At 37.9% G+C, this 26,088-nt stretch overlaps 1 protein-coding gene and 1 long non-coding RNA gene across 3 annotated transcripts in view; one reads left to right on the forward strand and one right to left on the reverse strand.

Moving 5' to 3' along the window:
• The first annotated feature begins 5,064 nt into the window (after window positions 1-5,064).
• The window catches only part of LOC115216320 (glycogen debranching enzyme), a 108,679-nt gene continuing 87,655 nt past the window's right edge, over window positions 5,065-26,088 (forward strand). The window contains exon 1 of one of the 2 annotated variants that reach the window (XM_036506457.1): window positions 5,065-6,579. In XM_036506457.1, the coding sequence (XP_036362350.1) occupies window positions 5,343-6,579 (1,237 nt within the window). In that variant the 5' untranslated portion in view covers window positions 5,065-5,342. Of the gene's footprint in view, window positions 6,580-21,390; window positions 21,590-26,088 lie in introns of those variants that run through there. The other variant, XM_036506458.1, reaches the window with a different exon arrangement.
• The window catches only part of LOC118765073, a 22,214-nt gene continuing 17,420 nt past the window's right edge, over window positions 21,295-26,088 (reverse strand). Inside the window, exon 3 of the long non-coding RNA XR_005000921.1 lies at window positions 21,295-21,310. This is a non-coding gene — a long non-coding RNA (uncharacterized LOC118765073). The remainder of the gene's footprint in view (window positions 21,311-26,088) is intronic.

Below are 26,088 nucleotides of genomic sequence, written 5' to 3' on the forward strand. Positions count from 1 at the left end.
GCCACCAAATTGTATGTACGTATTGATAAATTAAACATTTTTTAGTTTTTTTTTTTTACTGCTGCAAAATAATGATAACAATAATAAATCTCTGAATTACTGAATTTGTTTTTTAAGCTTAAAAAAGGTTTTTATTTTACCATGTCTTATTGCAAACCGCATTCTTAAATAAAGCGTTCGTGATATACAGTAAACACCGCCAAATTGTATTTGTAAATTTAGATTACTTTTTTAATTTTTACTGCTCTGTATTAAAAAATAACAATTATTTGTTTGCACGCTTAAAATAGGTTTCTATTAACCATGTATTATTGACAATGCATTCGTAAATAAAGTACAAAACTGAGGATGGTTATTATCGGTTTAGCCTGGAGGCAAGTTAATTCGACTTAAGTCGTTTTTCGATTGAGTTCTGTCTCCTGGAACCAATTAACGACGTAGGGTGAGGTATGCCTACACACACACACAAACACACACATATGGCAAATGAAAGACCGTAGATGGAATATACGAGTATTTATTATTAATCACGACAATATCCGTCTTTCATTTGCCATGTACATAACAATCACCGTTAAAGTGACCGTGCTTTACCCAGTGAGCTACCACGTGTAAACCCTTCGTTTCAATATCCAATACATACATACATACATACATACATACATACATACATACATACATACATACATACATGGATAGGTTGTTGTTGAGTCACCTAATGTGACTCACTCAAAAGGTTGTAATCTCATTTGGTGGTAGAACCGGATGAAAAATAAACAAGGTAGTAACTTTAAATACGTTTATTGTGGCCGAACGTATATACACAACGGAATGATTGGTGCGTAGAGGCCATGGTCTTCTGTGACATGCTCCTATCTGCAAGCTGGCGTGTGGTATGAGAGAAAGCCAGTCAGGTTGCGTCTTCACAGCTCGCGTCCCAGTACAAAAAGAGAAAGAGATGAGTATTTGAACCTTAATGTTCCGTAAGGCCCTCTATATGTTCAATTTGTTTAACCCACTGTCAGGGGGGTGGGGGCAACTGCGCCTACAGAAGACCGCTCTTAGACCGGAAGCAATCGATTAATAATAGTGTAGGCGGAGTGTGCACTAGGAGGGTACAGAAGAACGAACCATGGCAAAAACAGTTGTATGAACAATTGAAATTGACAAAAAATTAGGAGTGGCTGTGTGGTAAGTAGCTTGTTTACCAACTACATGGTTCCGGGTTCAGTCCCATTGCGTGGCACCTTGGGCAAATGTCTTCTACTATAGCCTCGGGCCGACCAAAGCCTTGTGAGTGGATTTGGTAGACGGAAACTGAAAGAAGCCCGTCGTATATATGTATATATACATATGTATGTGTGTGTGTTTGTGTGTCTGTGTTTGTCCCTCTGGCATTGCTTGACAACCGATGCTGGTGTGTTTATGTCCCCATCACTTAGCGGTTCGGCAAAACAGACCGATAGAATAAGTACTGGGCTTACAAAGAATAAGTGCCGGGGTCGGGTTGCTCGATTAAAGGCGGTGCTCCAGCATGGCCGCAGTCAAATGATTGAAACAAATAAAAAGAGTAAGAGAGAGAGAGAGAGAAAGAGAGAGAGAGAGAGAGAGAGAGAGAGAGAGAGAGAGAGAGAGAAAAGAGTAAGTCGTGGTAACCGGTAGAAACATCGCATAGAATGGTTCCTTTTGAAAAAGGCAGAGGCAGGTTTCAAACTTGCAGCAGGAAAACTGTGGTGAAAAGACGTCCAGGGAGTCCAAGGAGGGTTGGTCAGTAGTCATAGCAACCAAATCAATCGAAGCAGGAGACGACAATGCGCCGATAGGCAGGCGAGATAAGGCGTCGGCGGGGATGTCGTCAGTGCCAGCTATGTGGCGAATGTCACTTATGAACTGTGATATGTAGTCCAAGTGTCTTGTTTCTCTGGGCGAGTACCGGTCCGTTTTAGCAAAGAGAGCGGTTTGTGGTCGGTGAAAATCGTGAAATCTCTACCTTCGAGAAGATATGAGAAAAGGTTCACCGCCAGGTAAATTGCTAAGAGTTCTTTACCAAACACACTATATCTCATTTCAGCACACATTTCAGCTAGCGCGAGAAGAAGGCTAATGGCTGGCTTCGGCTGTTGACAGGTTGCTCTAAAACTGCGCCTATAGCAGATGATGACATCAATAGTAAGTGATAATTTTGCATCCGGAACAGGATGAGCGAGGAAGGATGCTTGAGCAAGGTCAGATTTGACAGATTCAAAAGCTTGGATGGCTGTAGGAGACAACGTTATCTGGGCGTCTTTCTTTTGCTGATCTTAATACTCATTAAGTACTGGAAATCACCAACGAGTGAAAAATACGTAAACACACGAGAGATAAGTACAGGACAAAATACTAAAAGAAGATAACTCTTCATCAGTTGTCGACCGTTTTACTACTCCCTATTTAATGCTTTACTACTCCCTATTTCGTGCTTTCAACAAGGAACCAGCCTTGTCACACACTGTATCACATTATTTCTGTCAAGAAAGCACGTTAAAGAAGCGCGTGTCGGCGGAATGCTCAGCTACTTACAAATGAATTTAGCGAGTCGGGAGTTCAGTTGGTCGAACAATTTGATTGATCTCCGTCGACGCAGACGGAAAATCCCTACGCTCATTTTTCAAATTTATACGTGTGTGTGTGAGTGTGTGTACGTGGTTTAGTTTGTATCAATGTTAGGACATTGTCCCAGTAATGTAATTTCTTGGTCACACTAATCTAAGGAGTTGATTGAACTCGAGAAGAATAATTGGGCTTAGTATGGGGTTTGAAGGTGGTGGACTGACACAATTTGGCTGACAAAGGGAGAAGATACGAGTGGTTAGGCGCGTAAGGAGGTGACACGCGAACATACAGCGTGAAGGACAGGCGTCATTATAGTAGCAGTAAGAAGATCAGAGGGAGGAAACCGCAAGTGTGTAGGCCAGAGGTGTATTGGTGAAAGACCCCATGCCAATTAATGGGTCTTTCATTTATTTTTATTATTAATTATTTTAGATGTTGTCTAAGTATGTGGCGTAGCCCTGTCCCAGACGTAGAAACAGTATTTCCATTGTTAAGATTCGAATTTTACAATAAAAGCAGTTCCAGATTAATATATTTCTGCTATTAGCACAAGGCCTGGAATTTTAGGGGAGGGAACTAAACGATCACATCGTCCCCAGTGCTTAACTGGTACTTATTTTATCGATCCCGAAAGGATGAATGGCAAAGTCAGCCTCGGTGGAATTTGAACTCAAAATGTAAAATTGGACGAAGTACCTATAAGCATTTTGCCCGGTTCTAGATAAATATCACTGACGCATTTATATTGCAGAAAAGCCAGCAGTTGAAGAGTTTGTCTGGGAAAAGGTCCCTTTATAGACGTATTATGTTAAAAAGACAACATATTTCAGAGCTAGACGAAAAGAAATTGCGTCGGAAGCGACCGTGAGAGTGACGGCTGCTGTTTTAAAGGCTTGTCAGTGTCACGCACTCGAGTCGCCTCTGATACAAAATCGTCCCGGCCAGTCTGAAGTATAGAGACTCTTTTCTACGATATACCATAAATCCTCGAATATAATCCGCATTTTTCCCCCAAAATTTAAAGGTCAAAATCCCTGGTGCGTACTATATACGAGGTTAAAAATGAAAAATATTTTCTAAGCAATGTCCGAGTCTCTATTTGCTGTCCGTCAATGTTTATTCAAACGCATTTTGTGAAGTCGGGTGCGAAAATACCTTAAGCTAAGCCTGAAAGCAATGAAGTCATAAAAGAATCATCCATAACTTGCAGTAAGCAACATTTATTAAACGTTATTACTGTTATTTCCTTATTTTCTGCAAACAAAATGCACAAAAAAAGCAATACGTTTGCATTATGTTATATATACAATAATAATAAAGGACGTTACCGTATACATTTTTACAAGCCAAGAACGTTATATAGACCTCCTTGACTCAAGTTAGAGAAGGGGTGCGTATTATATACAAGGTTTAGGTTTTTCAGGGGTACAGAACCCTAAAAATCCCCTGCGTATTATACTCAAGGGCGGACTATACTCGAGTATTTACTGTACATACGTTAAGTATGTCATATAGATAAAGATTTCCAGTGTTAGTTTCTTTTGAAATTCTTGTGCATCATCGCAAAGACCCATGGAATAGAATACGGCTTAGCTGTTCGGGGACCGCAAATAAGAATGTATAAGCAGTTAACATAAACAGGATGTTGGGTGGTAGAGGTGCCTGCATTGTTGTGTCAACTTACAACTACACCAAAAGACAGAGGAATGCGCATGTAGGAGGCTTCATCAAAAATAATAGACACCAAGAAAAACAGTAGCAAAATTTGTAGTTGCCACTCGCATTATAATCACCATCATAACCAAATTCACCTGCACCATTATTACACCTCAGCCACCACCCCACCACCATCAGCACCAATGACAGCGACAGCAACAACAACGACAGCAGTCAACATCGTTGCTACTGGACAGTTGTAGATGGGAGTAACACTTTCGTCCTCTATGTCAGCACTCTCTCAGACCTGGGTCATTTCGAATAGTTCGGTAGCTCCTCCTCCTTCTCCTTCTCCCCCTGTTACTTTCATTTTGTTCCTTTCTATCGCTCCTGATGGCGCTTTCTCCTCTCTATCTACCCCTTAACCATTACTGTAAACGTAGCTTTACTTTTGGTTTCCTGACACCTCAATAAATTATCAATTTATCTTTTCTTCCTTCCATCACCCCACCTCTCTCTTTCTCTCTCTTTCTCTCTCTCTATACTTTTTAAATACATGTCTGTTACTTATTTTTTTTATTACAGATTTGCATACTACCCCTCTCTGTTTCCCTCTTGCTCTCCCGCATTCCACCTTACTGCATTTCTATTTTATTCTGCCTTGCTTTCTCTTATTCATTGTCCTTACTGTCTCCTCGTCCACCTCCCTTTGAATTAAATTACCAAATGAGATTATTTAGACTGGAAGACATTCCTCGCCGAATCAATCTATCTATCAAACTATCAGTGCTGAAGACGAAACCTAACTTTTACTGAAAGAACGCGGTCGGAATTCTCATTCTTTGAACGTGCCACGAATTAGTGGGAGTGTATGTATGAGCATACGTGCACTTATATATATGTGTGTATATACATGCATATGTGTGTGTGAAGCTACTGACTGGGCAATTTACTAATTTCACATATACTTGGAATGTGTCATGGTGGAAGCGTGTACAAAATCAGAAGCCTGTTGAATCCACATTCGCAGTGATTTGTATTCTGGTGTTACTTAGCAAGTTAGCAGTCGCAAGAAACAGTTCTGATCTTTCAGCATGGCAGACCACGATAATAATCGTTCAGAGAGTGGCAGCCAACGTTCTACAAGTGGAAACCCAACGGAACCCCGGAGTCCAGATGAAACTCCTTTCCAGCATACTGGTTATGCATCAACCAACGAAACCAGTCAATTTGAAAGTGATTTAGCGTTGACTGATTTTGACAGTGAAGTAGGCGGTGAAGACGATAAGAATTACGACATCGATGGTGTAGACGTAGACCAGACGACTTACAGAGAAACTCGTTCTTTTATGGAAGAAATTGAAGAAATTCCCGTCGATGGTAGAATTAGCGGTCAATATTCCAACCAAGCTCGCATGGAGTCTCCAGAAGAGATAACTTTCCATGGTAGTGAATGGAGTAAAGCAACGTCTAAAATAATGTCGGAAAAATCTCCGTCCCCCACTTCTGGAGATACTTCGGATACAACATTTTTAGGAAGTAATGAAAAGAGAGGTTATCAAATGTCTGGTTTAAGTGAAGGGTCAAGCTACAGTGAAATTGTTAGTGGTTCGGGTGGGTTTGGAAATGTCGGTGGATTTGAAAGAAGGGAACTGAAGACTGTCGAAGACAAAGATGAGGTTACTCATGAGAAAAGTGACTTGCTGAGCTCTACTGGAATGTCAGACACTGCCTCTAGTAACATTGCCGAAGATATTGAAGCAACCGCAGAGACAACAACTGCGGTGAGTGAATCGATGGGAGATGATAGTGTTCTTGAGGATGTGGAAAGTAACGAAAAGCTGTCGATTAGTAGTCCCGTTTACATTGTTGATGTGGAACATATAAATGTGGAGAGAGAAGAGGAGGATGAAGAAGAGGATGAAGAGGATGAAGATGAAGAGGATGGAGATGCGGAAGAAGAGGAAGAAGAAGAGGAAGAAGAGGAAATCGAGGAAAGGGATGAAAGAAGAGTTAGCGAAGAAAAAGAAGTCAGAGGCTTTGCCACCTACACTCAAGTTACTGTGGAAACCAGTTATGACACAAAAGGGCCACATAAGACGGAAACTCTGTTAGATAGCACAGTTTGTGAAACAGAGATAGTCAGTGAACCAAACAAGTTTTATGAATCCCTTTCAAGTGGTATCACTGAATACACGGTGAGAATACTGCCCGGAGGTATCGTTGAAAAGTCTGTGGAAAGCAGAGATCAAATCGTTGAAGAGAGAATGGAAGATATCCCCGAGGAGCAATATGAAAAATTGAGTCCCGAGAGAAAGAGGCAGAAACAAAGTAAGTGCTCTTATTATCGCCCTTGATATAAATGTTTAACATACCGCTTTTTTTTTTCTGCTTCATGTGCCACCGTAGAACAACCTTTTTACTTTAGCTCTAACCATAACGGTAAACTTTAAAGTCACAGTTGTCACACATTAATATTAGAACGGGGTTTATGTTAAGATAGCAGGAGGGAGAGGGATGAAAAATAGACTTTTAACTCTTATTTTTCCAGTTCATACGAGTTCGATATAAATACCGGTACTAATAGTTAAAGGACAAGTATCGGCCTGGAGTAAAAAAAGGGGGGGGGGAGGAACTGGTGGTACTCAGGTTTTCTTTATTTTCTCGTGGAATTCAATCTGTTCAATAACCGAAGAATTGATCACTTGATTTCATTTTTAAAGTCCATTTTCCAACAAGGTGTTCCATAGACATATTCTGTTAACTTCCATAAAGCATTTTCTAATGATACTTTTGAACTATAATCTGTTTTATATAGAAATACTACTTTGAGAACATAGCTTTCTTGTCAGCATTAAACTTTTTCTCAGTCTTGCACACAGCCTGTTTATTGACAAATATATCAACTTAAGCCAGAGCCATACCCTGTCGACAACAGTGTTCTGGTTGAAATGTCAGTCTCAAAGGAAGAATAATACCATTTTTATTTTCTATATTTGTTCTTTCATGACCTTTATATTATTGCAGCTAGTTTTTCATAACGAATTTTATCGTTATAACTTAAAACGATCTATTCCAAACTATTGCTCGTCTTTGCATTAGCTTTACAAAATACCAACGAACTAGATTAAATACCAGTGTATTTTGATTTATTCGAACACTAGTGGATGTTTGAGTGTGCGTGTGTGTGTGCATATGCATGTATGCATGCATGCGTGTGTGCACGCGCGCGCGTACATATTGCTGGCAGGTAGGTTTAATCGCAATAATAATGATGATGTTTCTAACAGGCAAGGGGCCTGGAATTTGGGGGAAGAGGAATAATATAGTCCACAGTGTTTCACTGGCACTTTATTTTATTGATCCCAAAAGAGTAAAATGTTCTTAGCGAGATTTGAATTCAGAATGTAAAGACTTGGAAGAAATGTTCTTTCCTTGCTAAGTCCTAATCTATTCACAGACATGACCAGGTGGCCAGCTATGCTGGCACTTCCACGTGAAAACAGAGAAGTTTTAGTATAAACATATAATAAACATAATATGTGACAATGATGACCTGGATGCATAATCTAGGACATTCCTGTTCACGAATGAAAAGATCAAAACAAACTGACCAGATAGAATTTTCAATAGAATGAAAATGTATTTTGATAGATGCCTCATATCTCTGGCCAAAACATTGTTTAAAAAAAAAGGGGGGAGAAATTGTCTAAGTACAGGAAATATATTCTGTTCAATTTAAAATAAATACAATAGAAGTATTAAGTCAAATTAAATATATCTTTATAAAATATAATTTTTTATTGTCTATTTCGAATGCTTCAACGGATCTTTGATCCGTTTTCGATCCAATCGAACGGTGACAGTGATTCACTGTGATATTTACTTTTTGACAACATCTGTAAATCTATTCACTTCCGCTATATTATAATAAGCTACATACATAAATATTCATGCTAATTATTCAATTATTTTTCTGTAGTACTTGTTGATTTTGGCAGGATTTTGGAATAAGCACACCTACATGTAACATTTTTTCGAAAGACTTTTCAGAATTCCTATTTTTAACATTCAGGATTCCCAGGTTTTCGCCTGGGAAGCCCGATTGTTAAAAATAGGAACAATGTCTGGGAATTCCATGTGAAAAATAGCAATTGTTGTTCGTGTTATTTATTTTATGCTATCATTGTTATAGCCGTTCTTGCTTAATAGTGTGATCGTATTAGAGCGTTTTAATATTTGTTTTCCATGCTGATATAGGCTCGATGGTTTGACCAAGGCGGCGAGCTGGCAGAAACATTAGCATGCCGGGCGAAATGCATAGCCGTATTTCGTCTGCCGTTACGTTCTGAGTTCAAATTCCGCCGAGGTCGACTTTACCTTTCATCCTTTCGGGGTCGATTAAATAAGTACCAGTTACGCACTGGAGTCGATGTAATCGACTTAATACCTATGTCTGTCCTTGTTTGTCCCCTCTATGTTTAGCCCCTTGTGGGTAATAAAGAAATACGTATTAGAGCGTTTAGTTGTTGCTGTTGTTTGAAATAGAAGAGAGCATCTGCACCGATTTCTAGCATATCAAACGACTGAGTTATAAAGTGATGAAGACATTCACTGCTGCTGTTCAAAGGAAATCGATCGTTTCCTCTATCATTTGATCAAACATGTCATTCTGTTTAATTACAGTTTTTGTTCAAAGCAAATCCTCATGAGCGTAACAAATTCATATTTCTATTGAAATATCTTTTCTTAATATAGGCGTAAAACCTGAAATTTTGGGCAATGGGTAGTCGATTACATTGACCCTAGTACTTGACTGGTACTTATTCTGTTGACCTCGGTGGGATTTGAACTCAGAACGCAAAGAGCCAGAAACATTTTATCCGTCTCGGTAGCTCACCGATCTTGGCAGCATTTGAACTTAGAATGTAAAGACGGACGAGAGCATTTTGTCCGACGCGGTAACAATTCTGTCAGCTCGCCGCCTATCTAGTGGATAATATTGGTTTCATATTTTGGCGGAAGGCCAACAAGTTTGAGGGAAAGGGGTAAGTCGATTCATCGACCTTAATGCTCAACTGGTACTTATTTATAAATCCCAAAAGGATGAAATGGAAAGTTGATCTCCGAGGAATATGAACTCAGAGCGTAAAAACAGACTAAATGCCGCTAGACATTTCGCCCGGCGTGCTAACGATTCTGCCAGCTCGCCGCTTTATTTCTAGTGGATAATATTAGAAAAACAAAAATGGTGGTTACTCTAAGCAGATCCTGATTTCAAGGTTTGTCACCAGGCCAGCAATTTCGTGGGGAGGGAGTAAGTCGATTACATCGACCTCAGTACTCAACTGGTCATTATTTTATCGACGACGAAAGAATGAAAGGGTAAGTCGACCTCGGTGGAATTTGAACTCAGAGTGTAAAGATGGACGAAATACCGGTAAGCATTTTGCCCAGTGTGCTATTGATTCTGCCAGCTCACCGAATATATTGATGTATTAGTCGTTACTTTACCGTAGCTTACAAAAGTAGTTGCATTTAGAAAGGAATATCTCACAGATAAATCAATTTAAATTTCCGTCAATTTCTTCTTGGTCTTTATGCTCTGATTTCGAGGTCCGCCAAGGTCGACTGTGGTTTTTATCCTTTCTCAGTTGATGAAGTACGTACGTGTCAAGTACTGGGGTAGTTGGTTATCCCCTTCCTCCATATTGCTGGCCTTGTACCAAAATTTCCACTCCTTTACTTATTTATGTTTCTAAAATTTTCGTTGCGTTTTGCAACCTTTTCAATAGGCGCAGGAGTGGCTGTGTGGTAAGTAGCTTGCTTACCAACCACATGGTTCCGGGTTCAGTCCCACTGCGTGGCACCTTGGGCAAGTGGCTTCAACTATAGCCTCGGGCCGACCAAAGTCTTGTGAGTGGATTTGGAAGACAGAAACTAAAAGAAGCCCGTCGTATATATGTATATATATTTGTGTGTGTTTGTGTGTCTATGTTTGTCCCCACCCCAACATCACTTGACAACCGATGCTGGTGTGTTTATGTCCCCCATAACTTAGCGGTTCGGCAAAAGAGCCCGATAGAATAAGTACTAGGCTTACAAAGAATAAGTCCTGTAGGTCGATTTCTTCGACTAAAGGCGGTGCTCCAGCATGGCCGCAGTCAAGTGACTGAAACAAGTAAAAGAGTAAGAAGAGTAAAGAGTAGTTGACTCTGTCCGTTATCCACGCTGCGTTCTTGTTGTTTGTTTGTGCGCATGTGTGAGGGTCAGTGTGTGCGCGCATATGTATGTATGTATGTATGTATGTATGTATGTATGTATGTATGTATGTATGTATGCATGTGTGTGTTTATGTATGTATGTATGTATGTATGTATGTATGTATGTATGTATGTTTGTATGTATGTATGCATGTATGTATGCATGTAAGCGTGTGTATGCATGTATGTATCTGTGTGTGTGTACATATGTAAATATGCATGTGTATGTGTACATTTGTATGTATGTAGTCTGCGTATTCATGTGTTTGTGTGTTTGTACGTTCGTGTTTGTATGTTTCTATGTGCATGTCTGAGTGTGCGTGTGTGTGTGTGTTGTGTGTGTGTGTGTGTGTGTGTGTGTGTGTGTGTGTGTGTGTATGGGTTTTTGTGACTATGTGCTGTGTCTGTATGTATTGTTGTGTGGATGTGTGTCTCCATATGTGTCCTTGCGTGAAGTGAAATGTGTGTGTATATGGTCATGTGTTTCAGTCTTCATTTGCATATGTATGTGCGTATGTGTGCTTGTCTGTTCATATTATCTATGTACCTAGCCGTTTGTATGTCTATTTGTTTATTTTCATATCCATTTGCCTACATACATGCGCATATACATATACCTGCACACACAGACACACACACACATACATCTACATAACAGTCCACCAACTATTCTACCAGTATATAAATATAAACAGTGGGTAGGGGTATGATTACCTACTACGTATGTTTTCTATTTAGTACTGAGAATGTTTCAATTATGAGGACGTACTCTTGCATTTGTCTGAGGGTTGGGTCCTTTGGGTGCTTGGATAAAATGCGGATGTCAAGTTGACCCAGGTTGCCTCCATGTTGATCCCTGGCATGCTGGTTGCGTATGGAGGACTGTTTTTTTGTCGTCATATTGCCTAACAATAGCGATGTTGATGACAACAATAATAGTGGCAATAACAATAACAAAAATGATAACCACAACATTCCCACTCATACAACTATGACAACAATAACACAAGCATACGAAACCGAAACAACTATTATAATAACAGTAATAACGGTGATAATAGCAACAGCAACAATGACAACAAGATCCCCCACACAGACAACAATACCAACCACATCATCCACGCCACTAATAACAACACCACCCACATCAACACCAACAGCAACACCACCCACAACAACAACAACAATGGGCACAACACAACCACCACCACCACCAATAGCAACAACAATGCCAGCAACTATAACAACAACAACCACAACGATAATAACACTGTACACTCGGTCTTCTATAACCCTAACAACAAATCTTATGACATGACAAGGATCTACCCCCACAGACTTACCCTTCAACAAAAGGGTATGCATCCCACCCGAAATTGACAGTGAAACAGAAGCAAAGCTCTCCTTAGCTAGAAATAGGCTCCGACACATCTTAGACCGGTTCAACAAATCCACTAAAAAGCATGAGGAGGAGGGGACCCACCAACTGTTGTCAAAGGCCTACAAAACTGAATCAGCGAATTAGGAACAGGGAATTAGTGTGCCTTCCTACAGACAAGTCTGGTAGACTGGCAATAGACATCCCACAGAACTATGTCCAGACCATGCAACAACACATCAGTAGCATGAGAGAAGTTACACCACAAGAATATGAAAGAGTGGAAAAACTCCTCAATGCACACATGGGAATGTGATGCAACCTACTCCAACCTAAGAAACGGACTGCACACAATTTCCAAGCATCCAACAATGATGTTCCTACATTATACGGGTTACGCATACACCCTAATAAACCTTGCAATGGGGCCCCCAACCCGACCAGTTCGCGGAGCGAATATCTCCAGCAATTATAGAATGTCCTACTTCATCTCACAGGTATTACGATCCCCAGATGTTTGTGTGAGCACGGAAGATCTCAGTAAAATCAGTACTTGCAACCACTCCAACGACCTCACAGGTTGTGTAGTGGGTAGTATGGATGTGATTTCACTCTACCCATCTATAGACATAGATTTTGCTGTGGAAAAATGCATTGAGATAATCTGTGAGAGTGAAAGAGAGTTCCGTGGAGTCAACACGGGGGAACTGGGCCTCCTCTTTAGACTAAGGTGTGACAGTGACTATTTAGACGACCGTGACCTCAATAGATTCTACCCCACCAGGTCACAGAGGGGAAAATCACCCACCATCACCTCAGCAGTGAAGAAAAGCACCGCAGAGCTGGAGTGGCTGGACCGTACCCACCCAAGACCCTGAGAACAACAATCAGGTGAAAGGAATGATTGCACATGCAATAGGAGCTAGTGTAAGAACCACCTTGAAGAACCACATGGTAAAGTTTAACAAGAAACTATACATGCAGGTTCAAGTTGCAGCCATTGGTGTCTGTGTAGCTGCAGATGTGGCCGGCCTCTTCATGACCCGGTGGGGCAGAAAACTTAAGCAATCTTTAGCAGAACAGTCCACAACTCTTCTACTTTACAGTAGGTATGTAGACGACATTAATATCCTTGTTAAGACCAACTCTAGCAACGGTAGTGTAGAAACTGAGAGGAACATAATGGAGAGCATCCAGCAAGTAGCTAACTCCATCCACCAAAGTATCAAGGTAACTATAGATTACCCAACTAAGTACCACAAAATAGACTCCCCGTCCTTGATACTGAACTTTGGTTAGATACTGTGAGTGCAGCTCCTCCACTCCTATTACATGAAACCCATAGCTTCGCAATATGTTGTTCACAAGAACTCAGCTTTGTCACATAACATGAAAATTAACATACTGATAGCAGACTTAGTTAGGATAATGAACAACGTGTCCCCTCTATGCAAACTCTATGTAACGAAGAAACATGTACAGAACTTCATGCACCTCATGCAATTCTCTGAATATGATCAGAAAGATAGGGTTCGAGTATACAAGGGTGCTAGAAAGAAGTTAGATAACATTATATGTAATGAAACCAGTGGTACCTGCCCTAGATATAGAAGTAAGGACTGGAATAGGATACAAAGAGCTTAGGACAAAGCAAACAGGGTGAACACGTGGTATAAAACCGACAAATATCAAGGTGTGATGTTTGTAGAGGCCGCAGCCCATGGAGAACTAGCCCGTAGATTTAGGAAAGCTCTGAAGGAGACCGAGCTCAACATTAAGCTTGTTGAAAAGCCAGAGAACTCCATCAGATCACAACTATATAGGACGTACCCCTTTGAGAATACCATATGCACCAATGATAATTGCATGGTATGTAGGATTAGCCCTGGCATTAACTGTAGAACTAGAAATGCAGTCCACAGCATAAGATGTATAGAAGGTGCAAGTAAAGACATGAACATGACATACATAAGGGAGACATCTACGAGCATTGCGGAAAGACTAAATGAACATTTGAAACATGACGACACAAAACAGTCCTCCATACCTAACCAACATGCCAAGGACCAACATGGAAGCTATCTGGGGTAACTTGACATCCGCATTTTATCCAAGCACCCAAAGGACCCAACCCTCAGACAAATATAGGAGTACATCCTCATCAATGAAACATCCTCAGTACTAAATAGGAAATATACTTAGCAGGTAATCATATCCCCAAATCAACAGTTTATATTTATATACAGGTAGAATAGTTAGTGGGGTGTTATGTAGATGTATGTATGCGTGTGTATATATATATATATATATATATATATATATATATATATATATATATATGCACATGTATGTAGGCAAATAGATATGAAAGTCCTCGTCTTCTAATAGTAATTACCCAACTTTCTGGGCTCTTCTCACAGCTATCCCACGTTCAAAAATTATACGGGTATTTTTTAAAATTTTCATCCAATAAATAATATTTTTACATTACGTACACATTAATAGCGAATTAAAACTTAAAAGAGAAAGTGAGAGACTTTGCAAATGAAAATGGAATACTCCGCAGTGAATGCAGTGAATATTTAAATTTACGAAAAATTGGAGTTAAAAAAATTCAATAAACTTGAGAAATCGAAATTATAGGACATTTCTTAGGACATGAATTTATAAAAATATTTCCAGACGGTCAACCCTTTAATAATTGCTTTCTTTTAGTACTTTTGGTAATTGTTACATCCCTAATTAATAAGCAGCTTTTTCCATTACAGTGTGTGTGTATATATATATATATATATATATATATATATATATATATATATATATACTAGCAGTATCGCCCGGCGTTGCTCGGGTTTGTAAGGGAAATAACTATATAAGCAATTTTAGAGATGTAAAGTATAATAGCCATCTCAATATGGCTAACCACAAAGGGGGGTGTTACTGTAGCTTTTTACGTTCTGAGATTTAATGATACATTTTTAGAGAGTTACTTCCCTTATATATGCCAAAAATGCATTAAAAATGGGAAAAAATGATGGTAATTTTTTTTTTAATCGTAGACTCATCGTAGACGCGCGCTAATACCCAGAAGGGCTCGATATGAATCACGACTATAAGATACCCGCTTTTGGTTAAACTGCACTACAAAATGTGGGAGTAGTTAGGAATCTAAATCGTAGGAGACAGGCACCACACAACCTCACTTTTATATATATATATATATATATATATATATATATATATATATATATGTATGTATGTATGTATGTATGTATGTATGTATGTATGTATATATATATATATATATCCCACGTATATATATATATATATATATATATATATATATATATATATATATATATATATATATATATATATGTCTTAAGCTGTCTTGTAGGGATATACTTATCTAAGTATACAGAATACACTTATACCATAATATAAAAGGGCTAGTTGATTGTTGGCTCTATCATACTCCACGCCACCCACCGTCATCTCATACCGACATCTGGTCAAGTCCGTTTTTCCAGACACCGTTTGCTGCGGTCACCAATAAGTGAAAATACCCAGTCATATTAGAATTACTCATTTATCTTGTTAGTACATTGCAATTTTCCAGTCGATGCGATACAGATGTAATTGTAATTGATTAATTATTAGTACAACTGCTGACTGAAACAGCACCTAGGTTACCTGGAAAAGGAATGAACATGTGATGTTGATGGTGGTAGTGGTGATAGAGGTGGTGGTCGTGGTAGGACTTGGAGGGACGTATGAAACTAGTAATTGAAAAAGAAACGACGTTGTGCATTTAATGTCACCAGTAAAGGAGTTCCTATGTGAGTTAATGAGGGAGGCACTGGCGTAATCACTCGACCTGTGAGAATCAGTAACCAAATTCCACTAACATCACACCCTACCATCTGTAACAAAAAAAGAAAAAGCAAGAAAGAAATGATAAAAAGGAAAACACATTGGGTGATATAAGTTTAGCTACAACAAACTAGAAAAAAATGATGTAACAGGTGGTGTTGATTGGACAGAGATGTCTGGATTGGTATAAAATTGTAGAGTGAAGTTTGTGAAGATTGTGTAAATTCATATGGCTTGGTGATAAAGGCCTTCTCTTTATCTAAGAGAGAGAATGAATTGTAAAGAATATTATCTCTCTCTCTCTCTCTCTCTCTATCTGTCTGTCTGTCTCTCTCTCTCTGTATCTGTCTGTCTGTCTGTCTGTCTGTCTGTCTGTTTCTCTCTCTCTCTCTCTCTCTCTCTCTCTAGTGTTAGGATTAGGGTTAGCGTTTCGGGTTATGGCGAGGGTTTACAGTTAGGGTTTAAAGTTTAGGATTAGAGTTTAGGATTAGGGTTTACGGTTAGGTTTAAAGTTAGAGCATAAGAGTCAAGGTTAGACTGCACGCTAAAGTGCAAACAGTCAGGTAGACTGCACGATTAAGTGGAACCGGATAAATTTCAGTAAAGATCTGAGTTGAATTGCATTTCTTAATACACGGAATATTTGCATTCTTTTCGAAAATTTTTTTTTGCAAACCTGAAAGAACGGAAAGACTTCCGTTCATCCCCCGCCACCATTTTCTCCCAAATTTGCTTATTTTTCCAATATTTTTTTGCCAAAACCCCCGTTCCGGAAAATTGCCAAAGATCGACATTGTTAAATTTTCCCCACTTCCCCCCAAATTCTTCAATTTTGACTTTTTCCCCCAACACTAACCCTAACCCTAACCCTAAAACTCTAACCCTAACCATAAAACTCTAACCCTAACCCTAACCGTAACTACAGAAATGTTTTGAAATTTTTGTCCGAATCATAATGTCCGTATTTTTCCGCATATTTAGAAAAAAAAATTCTTAAAAAAAAGTTTACAAAAATGTTTATAAATTTTTCTCAGAATCATAATCTCCGTATTTTTCTGCGTGTTTTGAAAATGAAATTCTGAAAAAAGTAAGAAATGAAGGAAATAGGGGTGGGGGTAATTTAAAAATGCCGATTTTTGCCAATTTTTTTGGCAGATTCGTATTCCCCGTAGCCGAAAAGGGTGGGGGGTTGTGTCGAAAAAAAATTTTTTTTTTAAGGGTAGTTTTTGGGTGGAGATGGGCGGAAGTCTTGCCGAAAGGACTGCTTGAATTGATTACCGCACTGGTCGTCACTTAAACACATTCTTTGTGTTGTAGAAACAGCGATGATCTTCGTATTTATTTCACACAAGTTTATAATCAAATCTGTTACACATTACGTTGCAAAGTTTAAATTCTTTTGGGCTTCCTCTATATACAAGCGTCATGTTGCAGTGGGGAACAAAGAATTCGGCGCTTAAGATATTAGACCTCTCCTTAGATAAATTCTGGTCACTGAATCTAAATATGTCTTCAGTTTTTCTCTGTCAGCTCTGATTATCGAGATACGCTATACATGCAACTAATCAGGCACAAAGACTGATGATGACAAATCATTATTGTTGCCCCTTGGATAAAAAAAAAATGGCTTTATACAATATGTTTAAATGACAACCATAGAATCAGATAACAGTAAAACAAGTCAAGAAAGTTATCATTGATGCAATATTCATTTTGTCAGACGCCTCACGAAAGCAGCATTTCAGAGACTTCCTGTGATGAACTGCTCAAGGCAATCACGTTGCATTATCTCAAAAACTAGAGCTGTTAGACACAAATGAAGGTCATATTCTTATTCAGTGGCGTAAATGTACCTGGAATCGGGTCTAAAATCTGTGGCATCAAAAAAGCTTTTTAAAATTTGTTCCCCAGTGTTATCATTTGATGGCTGTTCCTGTATTTTTTTCAGTGTAATCTTTGTTTCAATGTTCAAATATCATGGATAAGGGACAAAATCATGCTAAGATCTCATGAACTTTCTAGGTCTGGCCTTTGTCAACTTAAGAGTATTTTAGCTTTGATAATCATAATTTCAAATGTTAGCACAAGGATAATTATTCTAAAAGGAGGGGCAGTCGAGTACATGGACCTCCGTGCCCAACTGGTACTATTATTTATAGATCCCGAAAGGATGAAATTGAAAGTCGATCTCGGTGGAATTTGAACTCAAAACGTACAGAGTGGGAAGAAATGTGGCTACGTTCGGCACAAGGCTTGCAGTTTTGGAGAAGGGTATAGTCTATAACGTCAACTCCCCACACCCCGTAATCAACTGATACTTGTTTCATCGATCCTGAAAGAATTGAAAGGCAAAGTCGACTTTGGCGGCATTTGAACTCAGAAGAATGTAAAGAACGAAATACCGCTAAGCTTCGACAGCAAATATAGGTGGTCCCACCTATATTAGTGGGAGGCTCGGGGTTCAGGTATTCACCGCGAGCTTTTCATCCATATTTACTATTATTCGATCGAAGATTATTGTACATGTTACGTGTACGGGTGGCATGATTATCTTTAGAATTGTGAGATATATATATACTAGCAGAGATACCCGGCCTTGCTCGAGATTAAAATGGCATAGTTTTTTTTTTTTGTTTTACTTGTTTCAGTCATGTGTCTGCAGCCATGCTGCAGTACCTCAATTGGTCGAAAAAATCGACTACACGATTTATTCTTTGTAAGTCTAGTACTCATTCTATCAGTGTTCTTTGCCGAATCACTAAGTTATGGGGACGTAAACACAGCAACATCGGTTGTCAAGCAATGTGGGAGGGTACAAACACAGAACCAGACACAGACACACACACACACAAATATACACATATATACAACAGTCTTCTTTCTTCACACACATATATACATATATATATATATATACATGCATACATGTATACATATATATATGTATACATATATATATATATATATATATATATATATATATATATATATATATAATATATATATATATATATAATATATATATATATACATATATATACATATATATACACACACACATATATACACACACACATATATACACACATATACACACAAATATATATATACACATGCACACACACATATATATATATACATATATACATATATTAATATGTGGAACAAATATAGTATTATTGGACGCTCAGGAAAGAAGGAAAGAAGGAGGGTTTAACGTTTCGAGCGGAGCTCTTCGTCGGAAACATAGGAGAAGGAAAGATCCAGAGAAGGGAAGACAGAGGAAAAAAAATCGCCAACGGTACACACGCGGTCATACATATATATATATGGAAAGGTTATCCAGGCCTGTTTGAAATTCTCTTACATTTTTTGTGAAATCTGGAAAATATTTTTTTATATTTTTAATCTAGTTTGACAACAAAGGTACAAGATACTGATGTTAATTTGTTTTTATGTGGAGCGTTATGAAAGAAGCGCTTTTAATGAGTGGAAAATAAAACCGCGTGGATTTTTCTATCTTTTCTATTTTTAAAGTCACTGCGCATGCACATGACATAATATCGGTATTTGACCATATATTGTACTTTTGCTCATTTCCGGAATTTTATTTTTTTACATTGAATTATTAATGATTCAATTTACATTGAAACATTAAAATAAAATTAGTAATTTATTTTTACTTTCATTAATTTTTCATTTATTGTTATTTACTTTTTCTATGCCGAAAAGAACATGTACATTTACGAAGAACTTTAAAAGGATTACCCTTTATATCATAAAATTTTCTATAAATATTTAGGTTAAAATGTGATTCGTTTCCATAGTTTTCCGTGGGGTATTGAAGTAGATGGGATAACAAAGCTTATTTGCAATAGCAAAATCACAGGTAAGAGATTTGTCTAGCACGCATAAAATGTAAAGCTGCAATATTTAATATAATTGCAACAATGGATACATTTGAGCTTGTTAAAGACTAAACTTGTGATAATTCCTACATATAAGTGGATGTTTAAATTATTCAAATAATACCATGTATACAATATTCCCACTCAGGAACAAAGTGAATACAAGTGAAATTTAAATAATTTAAATATGTAAACCATTCCAGATGAGATATTTCAAGTCATGACTGACACCTTAATCACTGTTAATAATGATGTATACACTTATTTTAACACGTTCCTACGCATTATAACGTAAATGGAATTCGCTGCGGCGCTTTGTTTCGGCGAACGGATTTCTTCTTATAGACTTTTTGTCTTAATATTTTGTTTGCTGTTTTCTATTTAAAATCAAAAGTTCTTGTCAAGCGCCAAGTGACTTGAGGCGGCATCTACCACCGAGGAAGCGAAATTATGCCGAAACACCGGCTTCCAATTGTCGGCTGATGCCGTTTGGATCTTGACATCTAGACGCACAAAGTTTACAGGAAGAAATTCGTTCTTTAAGTCAAAATCTCGCAGTGAATGCCATTTGCAAAAGCGTGTCAAAACTCAATGTGCACATCTTATTCTTCCTCACACACATATACAGATATGGATATGGAGATATAACCCCACCCCACACACACACACAGATATCTATAAAAGGAAATTGTAATAAAAGAGGTACTAATAGCGAGAGCAGCAAAAGAAAAATATGTCCATTGAAGCCAACATACAATGTTGTTTGCATGTCTGCTATATATCAAGATCTATCTCTTCCTTCTTATACAGCACATTTACATCTTTATCTACGAAATGTGAAAGATCAGAAATAGACAAATATCTTAACAGGAGGTTCTCATACCAAACATGGTGAAAGGTTTTGTTTATGTGAAAGACAGCAACTGTGTGTTCTGATATATCAAGAGAGAGAGAGAGAGAGAGAGAGAGAGAGAGAGAGAGAGAGAGAGAGAGAGAGAGAGAGAGAGAGAAGAGAGAGAGAGAGAGAGAAGGAGAGAGAGAGAGAGATTATTTCTGTCATGTATTGGATGTTGAAGTTGAGGGTGATAAGTCGTTAGTCAATAGATCCAGAGAAGTTCCCCTTTTGGGGAAAATAATGCACTGTCGTATGTGACCAAAATTTGGACAGAATGTGAAGAGATAGATAGGGAGAAAGAGAGAGAGATTCAGGTGATGAAGAAAACTGATTAAAAAGCATTTCTAATCTATCAAACCGATCTATTTACTCCCACATTAACCTTCACTTCACCCTATTAAGTTTATTTGCCATCTTCGAAGCCAGATTTATGCCTTCCATCGCATTGAAAATAGACGAGGAGGCGTCATTCCTTATAACAAATCCGAGCTATTCGATAATTTTTGTAATTAACCAGAAAATCAAGAAAATCCATTTAACCAATCATTGATTGATTAACATTTGTTACTAACTTCTACTGAGGCGTTATGCGCCAGCATTGATATCTAATTATTTTTAACAGATATAATTTTCTGAACGAATTACTCTTGCTTCGACATTCCATTTTTCATTCGGAAAGTAATGCAACCTTACCCTGTTATAAGAAGCGTTAATAATTATTTGAGTCAGAACAGTTTTACTATAACTGATATTTATATCATTCCTTTCTATTTTTATATATGTATAGAGTTATAAAATCCACCAACTTATTTTACACGCCTGGTTAGAATGTAAACTATTCAAAATACCCTTCATACTGAGAGAATGAACCGTACTAGAGCTGGTTCTAGATTAAATGATCATCTTAAACCATTTAGTTTCGTATGTCGAGAGAAACATCGTTATCAAACATCAACCCAATTGTGTCTGAAAGACTCGTTGTCAGCCATGCGACCGAGGAAGCGCCGTGGTATTTATTCAAAAGGCAAGTTTATTTTTAAATGTGGAAAGCAACTTGAAAAATAATTTGAAACTTTTTTTATGCATGCATAATTTTGCTTGATTTTTTTTTCCCCAATGTTAGTCTAGACATTTAAATAATGACTTAAAATAGGATATACGCTATCATTGGGAATTTACGTGTTGCTTCAAATAGTTCGTTTTGGTGATTTTAATTGAGCTCAATAATCCCCCTCCGCAACTAATTAGAAAGATTACAAAACTCGATAGGACAGGTTTTTTCTTCTTTTTTTCTTAGATATAATTCGACCTTTGTATCAAATGACTTTTATAAGAGTTTAACTTTAACTCGGCCCGCTAACTCTCTGACTCAAAAGTTTAAAAACAAGACAATAAAAACAAAAATACAAAATGACACCTAATTCACGAAATTAGTGACTAATTAGATATGTGAGGGACACAGTCATTCATTGCAGTCTATGTCCACCCAAAACAGCTCATACAAATATATTTATTTAGTGGTCAGCGGAGGCAGGACAGTGATCAAGTGGTTTTTAATTAGATTGTCAGATAGGAATAATCAATTAACGTTAGTGAGATTAATGTTTGGTTTTTGTTGCTACATTCCAATACAGTGTTTGGAGACTAATGAGGGTTTTGAGGCTGCTATTTTCGCGTGTGTGATTTAGCGCGCGCTACATGCTTACTAAGTGGGAGGAACAGTGGGGGTCTTTTGTCAATGTAGTTGTAGTTGTTGTTGCTTAGCTCCAGGCTAGCACTGGACATTCCCATTTCCCCACTCCTTCGCAAAATATTTTGTACTCCTTCTTCGAGAGTAGCAAACAATCACCCCCGGGAGTTTTCTTTTTCCCACTTTCAATTCCTTTAGAATGATGCTTGTGTACGTTATTCGGTACATCACCATCTACCCAAATACACTAGCCCGAATCAATCACCAAGAAGCGTAGTCGCTGTGTGAGTTTTAAAGATGCAGGTCTAACGGCAACATACCGTAAATCCTCGAGTATAATCCGCATTTTTTCCCCCAAATTTAAAGGTCAAACTCCCTGGTGCGTACTATATACGAGGTTAAAAGGGAAAATTATTTTCTAAGCAATGTCCGAGTCTCTATTTGCTGTCCGGCAATGTTTATTCCGACGCATTTTGTGATGTCGGGTGCGACAATACATTAAGCTAATCCTGAAAGCAATGAAGTTATAACTTGCAGTAAGCAACATTTCTTAAACGTTATTACTGTTATTTCTTTATTTTCTGCTAACAAAATGCACAAAAAGCTACACGTTTGCATTATGTTATATATACAATAATAATAAAGGACGTTACCGTATACATTTTTACAAACCAAGGACATTATATAGACCTCCTTGACTCAAGTTAGAGAAGGGGTGCGTATTATACACGAGGTTTAGGTTTTTCAGGGATACAGCCCCCTAAAAATCCCCTGCGTATCATACTCAAGGGCGGACTATACTCGAGGATTTACGGTATTCGGAGCTGTGAACATGACAAAAGTGTTTGAGAATGAGTGAACAGGTTGCAGCAGGGAGCGTAGTTTCGAATTTATTGCAGTAACAAAGTATAATCGTCGATTACTGAGCTTTCTTTTATCTTTTTCTTTTACTGATTTCAATCATTAGACTGTGGCCATGCTGGGGCACCGCCTTGAAGAATTTTAGTCCAATGAATCGACCCCAGTACTATATTTTTTTTACTAAGCCTAGTACTTATTCTATCAATTTCTTTTGCCGAACCGCTAATTTGGCGGAGACGTAATATACCAACACCGGTTGTCAAGCGGTTGTAGGGGAACACACACGCACGCGCGCACACACACACACATATATATATATATATATATATATATATATACGACGGGCTTCTTTTAGTTTTCTCCTACCAAATCCACTCACAAGACATTGGCTGGCTCGAGGTTGTAGCAGAAGGAACTTGCCCAAGGTGCTTGTGAAATTTTGTTTCAAGGTGCAAGCCGAATATGTCACAAGCCGCGATCAACTTTGAAAAAATATCCCTATTATAAAAATGTTTTAAAATAAGGGTTTTTTTTCTTGCTTCAGTCATTGAACCGCCGCCATGTTAGGGGAACACCTTGAAGGGTTTTAGTCGAACAAATCAACCCCAGTACTCGTTTTTAAAGTGGGTACTTATTCTATTGGTCTTCTTTGTTGAACCACGAAGGGACGCAAACAAATCGATATTGGTTGTCAAGTAGTGGTGGGGCGGACAAAGACACACACAAAATATATACATATACGACGGGCTTGTTTCAATTTCCACCCACCATATCAGCTCACAAGGCTTTGGTGGGCCAGAGGTTATGGAACTGAACCCCAAATCACATGGTTGAGAAGCAAGCTTCTTAACTTTTCAGCCATTATTCTTATTAAAGAAATACGAATTATACCGTCCGCTATCTCTGGTGAAGGCGATGTGTTAGTGTATTCTGTGTGAATCTATGAGGAAGATTCCCGTTTTGTGATTTTGAAATTTGTCATGGAGAGATTCACAGTTCTGCCGCAACAGTCAAATTAATATCTAATACCTATCGGACTTCTTATCTGGTTCCAGAAATTCGAAAAAAATGTACAGTAACGTGCAATATACTCAACCCCATATTAAGTAAACAGACCCTGTTTTTGAAGTTGGTTAATTTGCTGGTTGAACTAAAGGTTCTTCAACGACATTAAAAGACCTTGGAACTAATGTTCGCTGCGGTCATTCTTTGATCACTCGATGTTTTTCTCTGGCTCTATTATCCCACATACATAAAAAGCATGGATATTTGGTGTATCCAGTTTCTTGCACTCTTCTACAGCCATCCACCCATCTTTTCTGCCCACTGTTCTTGGAGGATCGTGGGGGTAGAGTCTGCAGACACTTAAGCAACCGTCATTAAACCTTCAGGCTGGACTCCCAAGTGTGACTAAATGAGACTATGGGTTTTATCCAATCATCTGGTTATTGGTATACCCCTAGGTCTCCTACTAACTTGAAGAATCCACCTTGCGATTCTCTCCTGCGGCATTCTAATCATATTCCCGTAGTACCGGAGCTGTGACCTCTCAAGTAGCAGGTGGACTTGAAGAGGTTCCATGATCTCTGAGCGGCGCGCCCTCTCGAGTAGCGTTACACTAAAGATCCTTCGGAGGAACCGCATTTCGGCCGCTTGTATTCGCGATTGTACTCTTCCGGTCTTTCGGTCTTTCTATTTTAAAAACTAAATTTAGCAGGTATTAATCTCTTGTTACAATACCCTTCGACTGCATTGGAAACCTCGATGTAGCATGGATATCTGCATTTACTAACTTCTTTGTTATCCGATTGTTATGGACGCTAGACTGCTTCTTGAACTTTTCAAATCGCCCGTAAACAATAAATGCTTGAATGACTTCCCTACATTCTTGTTTCAACTACTTAAATAGATTCAACGTATTTAATATGTAACAGTTTAGAATGATTAGGTATTATTTTCTTTAACCCGGGCAACGCCGGGTATTTCAGCTAATATATATGTGTATGTGTGTATGTATATATATATATATATATATATATATATATATATATATATATATATATATATATATAAAGTTAATTCAAACATGAAAACACAATGAGAAAACAACAACGTGGACGTGGAACAAATATAGTATTATTGGATGATCAGGAAGGAAGGGAAGAAGGAGGGTTTTAAGTTTCGAGCGGAGCTATTCGTCTGGAACATAGGAAAAGGAAAGATCCAGAGAAGGGAAGACGGAGGAAAAAAATCGCCAACGGTGCACACGCGGTCACATATAATTCCAATAAAGTTAGAGGTTGTGAATCCAACCCACTGAGGGATAATATCTATCCAATATACTGCTGGTAGAATACCTAATTATTAATACACAAGTGTTTTTATTGCATTGCAATTACATTACCTAGTGTATCTACATCCATAAGCATATATAATATTCAGTTATTACTAATATTATTAATATTAGATGCAATCTGTTATTCACAATAGATGATATATAGAATATAATATATAAATAGATATTTTTGAAAGTTATAAGGATAGTAATTTTATAATCAATATATCAATATGTCATACAGTTATTACAGTTATGTCAAAACTAATCTGCATACACATGAAGAACGTATATATGCATATGCACACATACATATACGCACAAGCATATATATACATATAAATATTTTTTTCCATTTAAACATACTAATATATACATACATATTATATGTTTTGGAATGTAGGATAATTCGCAGACTAATTTATATTTATATATCGAGAGAAAAACGTGGTAAACTTCCTTCTCCGTTGTTTATTATTATTGCAATAGTTTAAATCTTACAGGAAGTGGGGAGGGATTATTTTTTATCATTTACTTAATCTAATTGATTAACAATTTTTTTGAATTACTTTGCCTCCGTTACGGTTGGTTAATTGATAACCGATGAAATAAAACAAATTGTAAATAGAACAAAAAT

Source organism: Octopus sinensis, linkage group LG10 (assembly GCF_006345805.1).
Source record: "Octopus sinensis linkage group LG10, ASM634580v1, whole genome shotgun sequence".
Taxonomy (NCBI): Eukaryota; Metazoa; Mollusca; class Cephalopoda; order Octopoda; family Octopodidae; genus Octopus; species Octopus sinensis.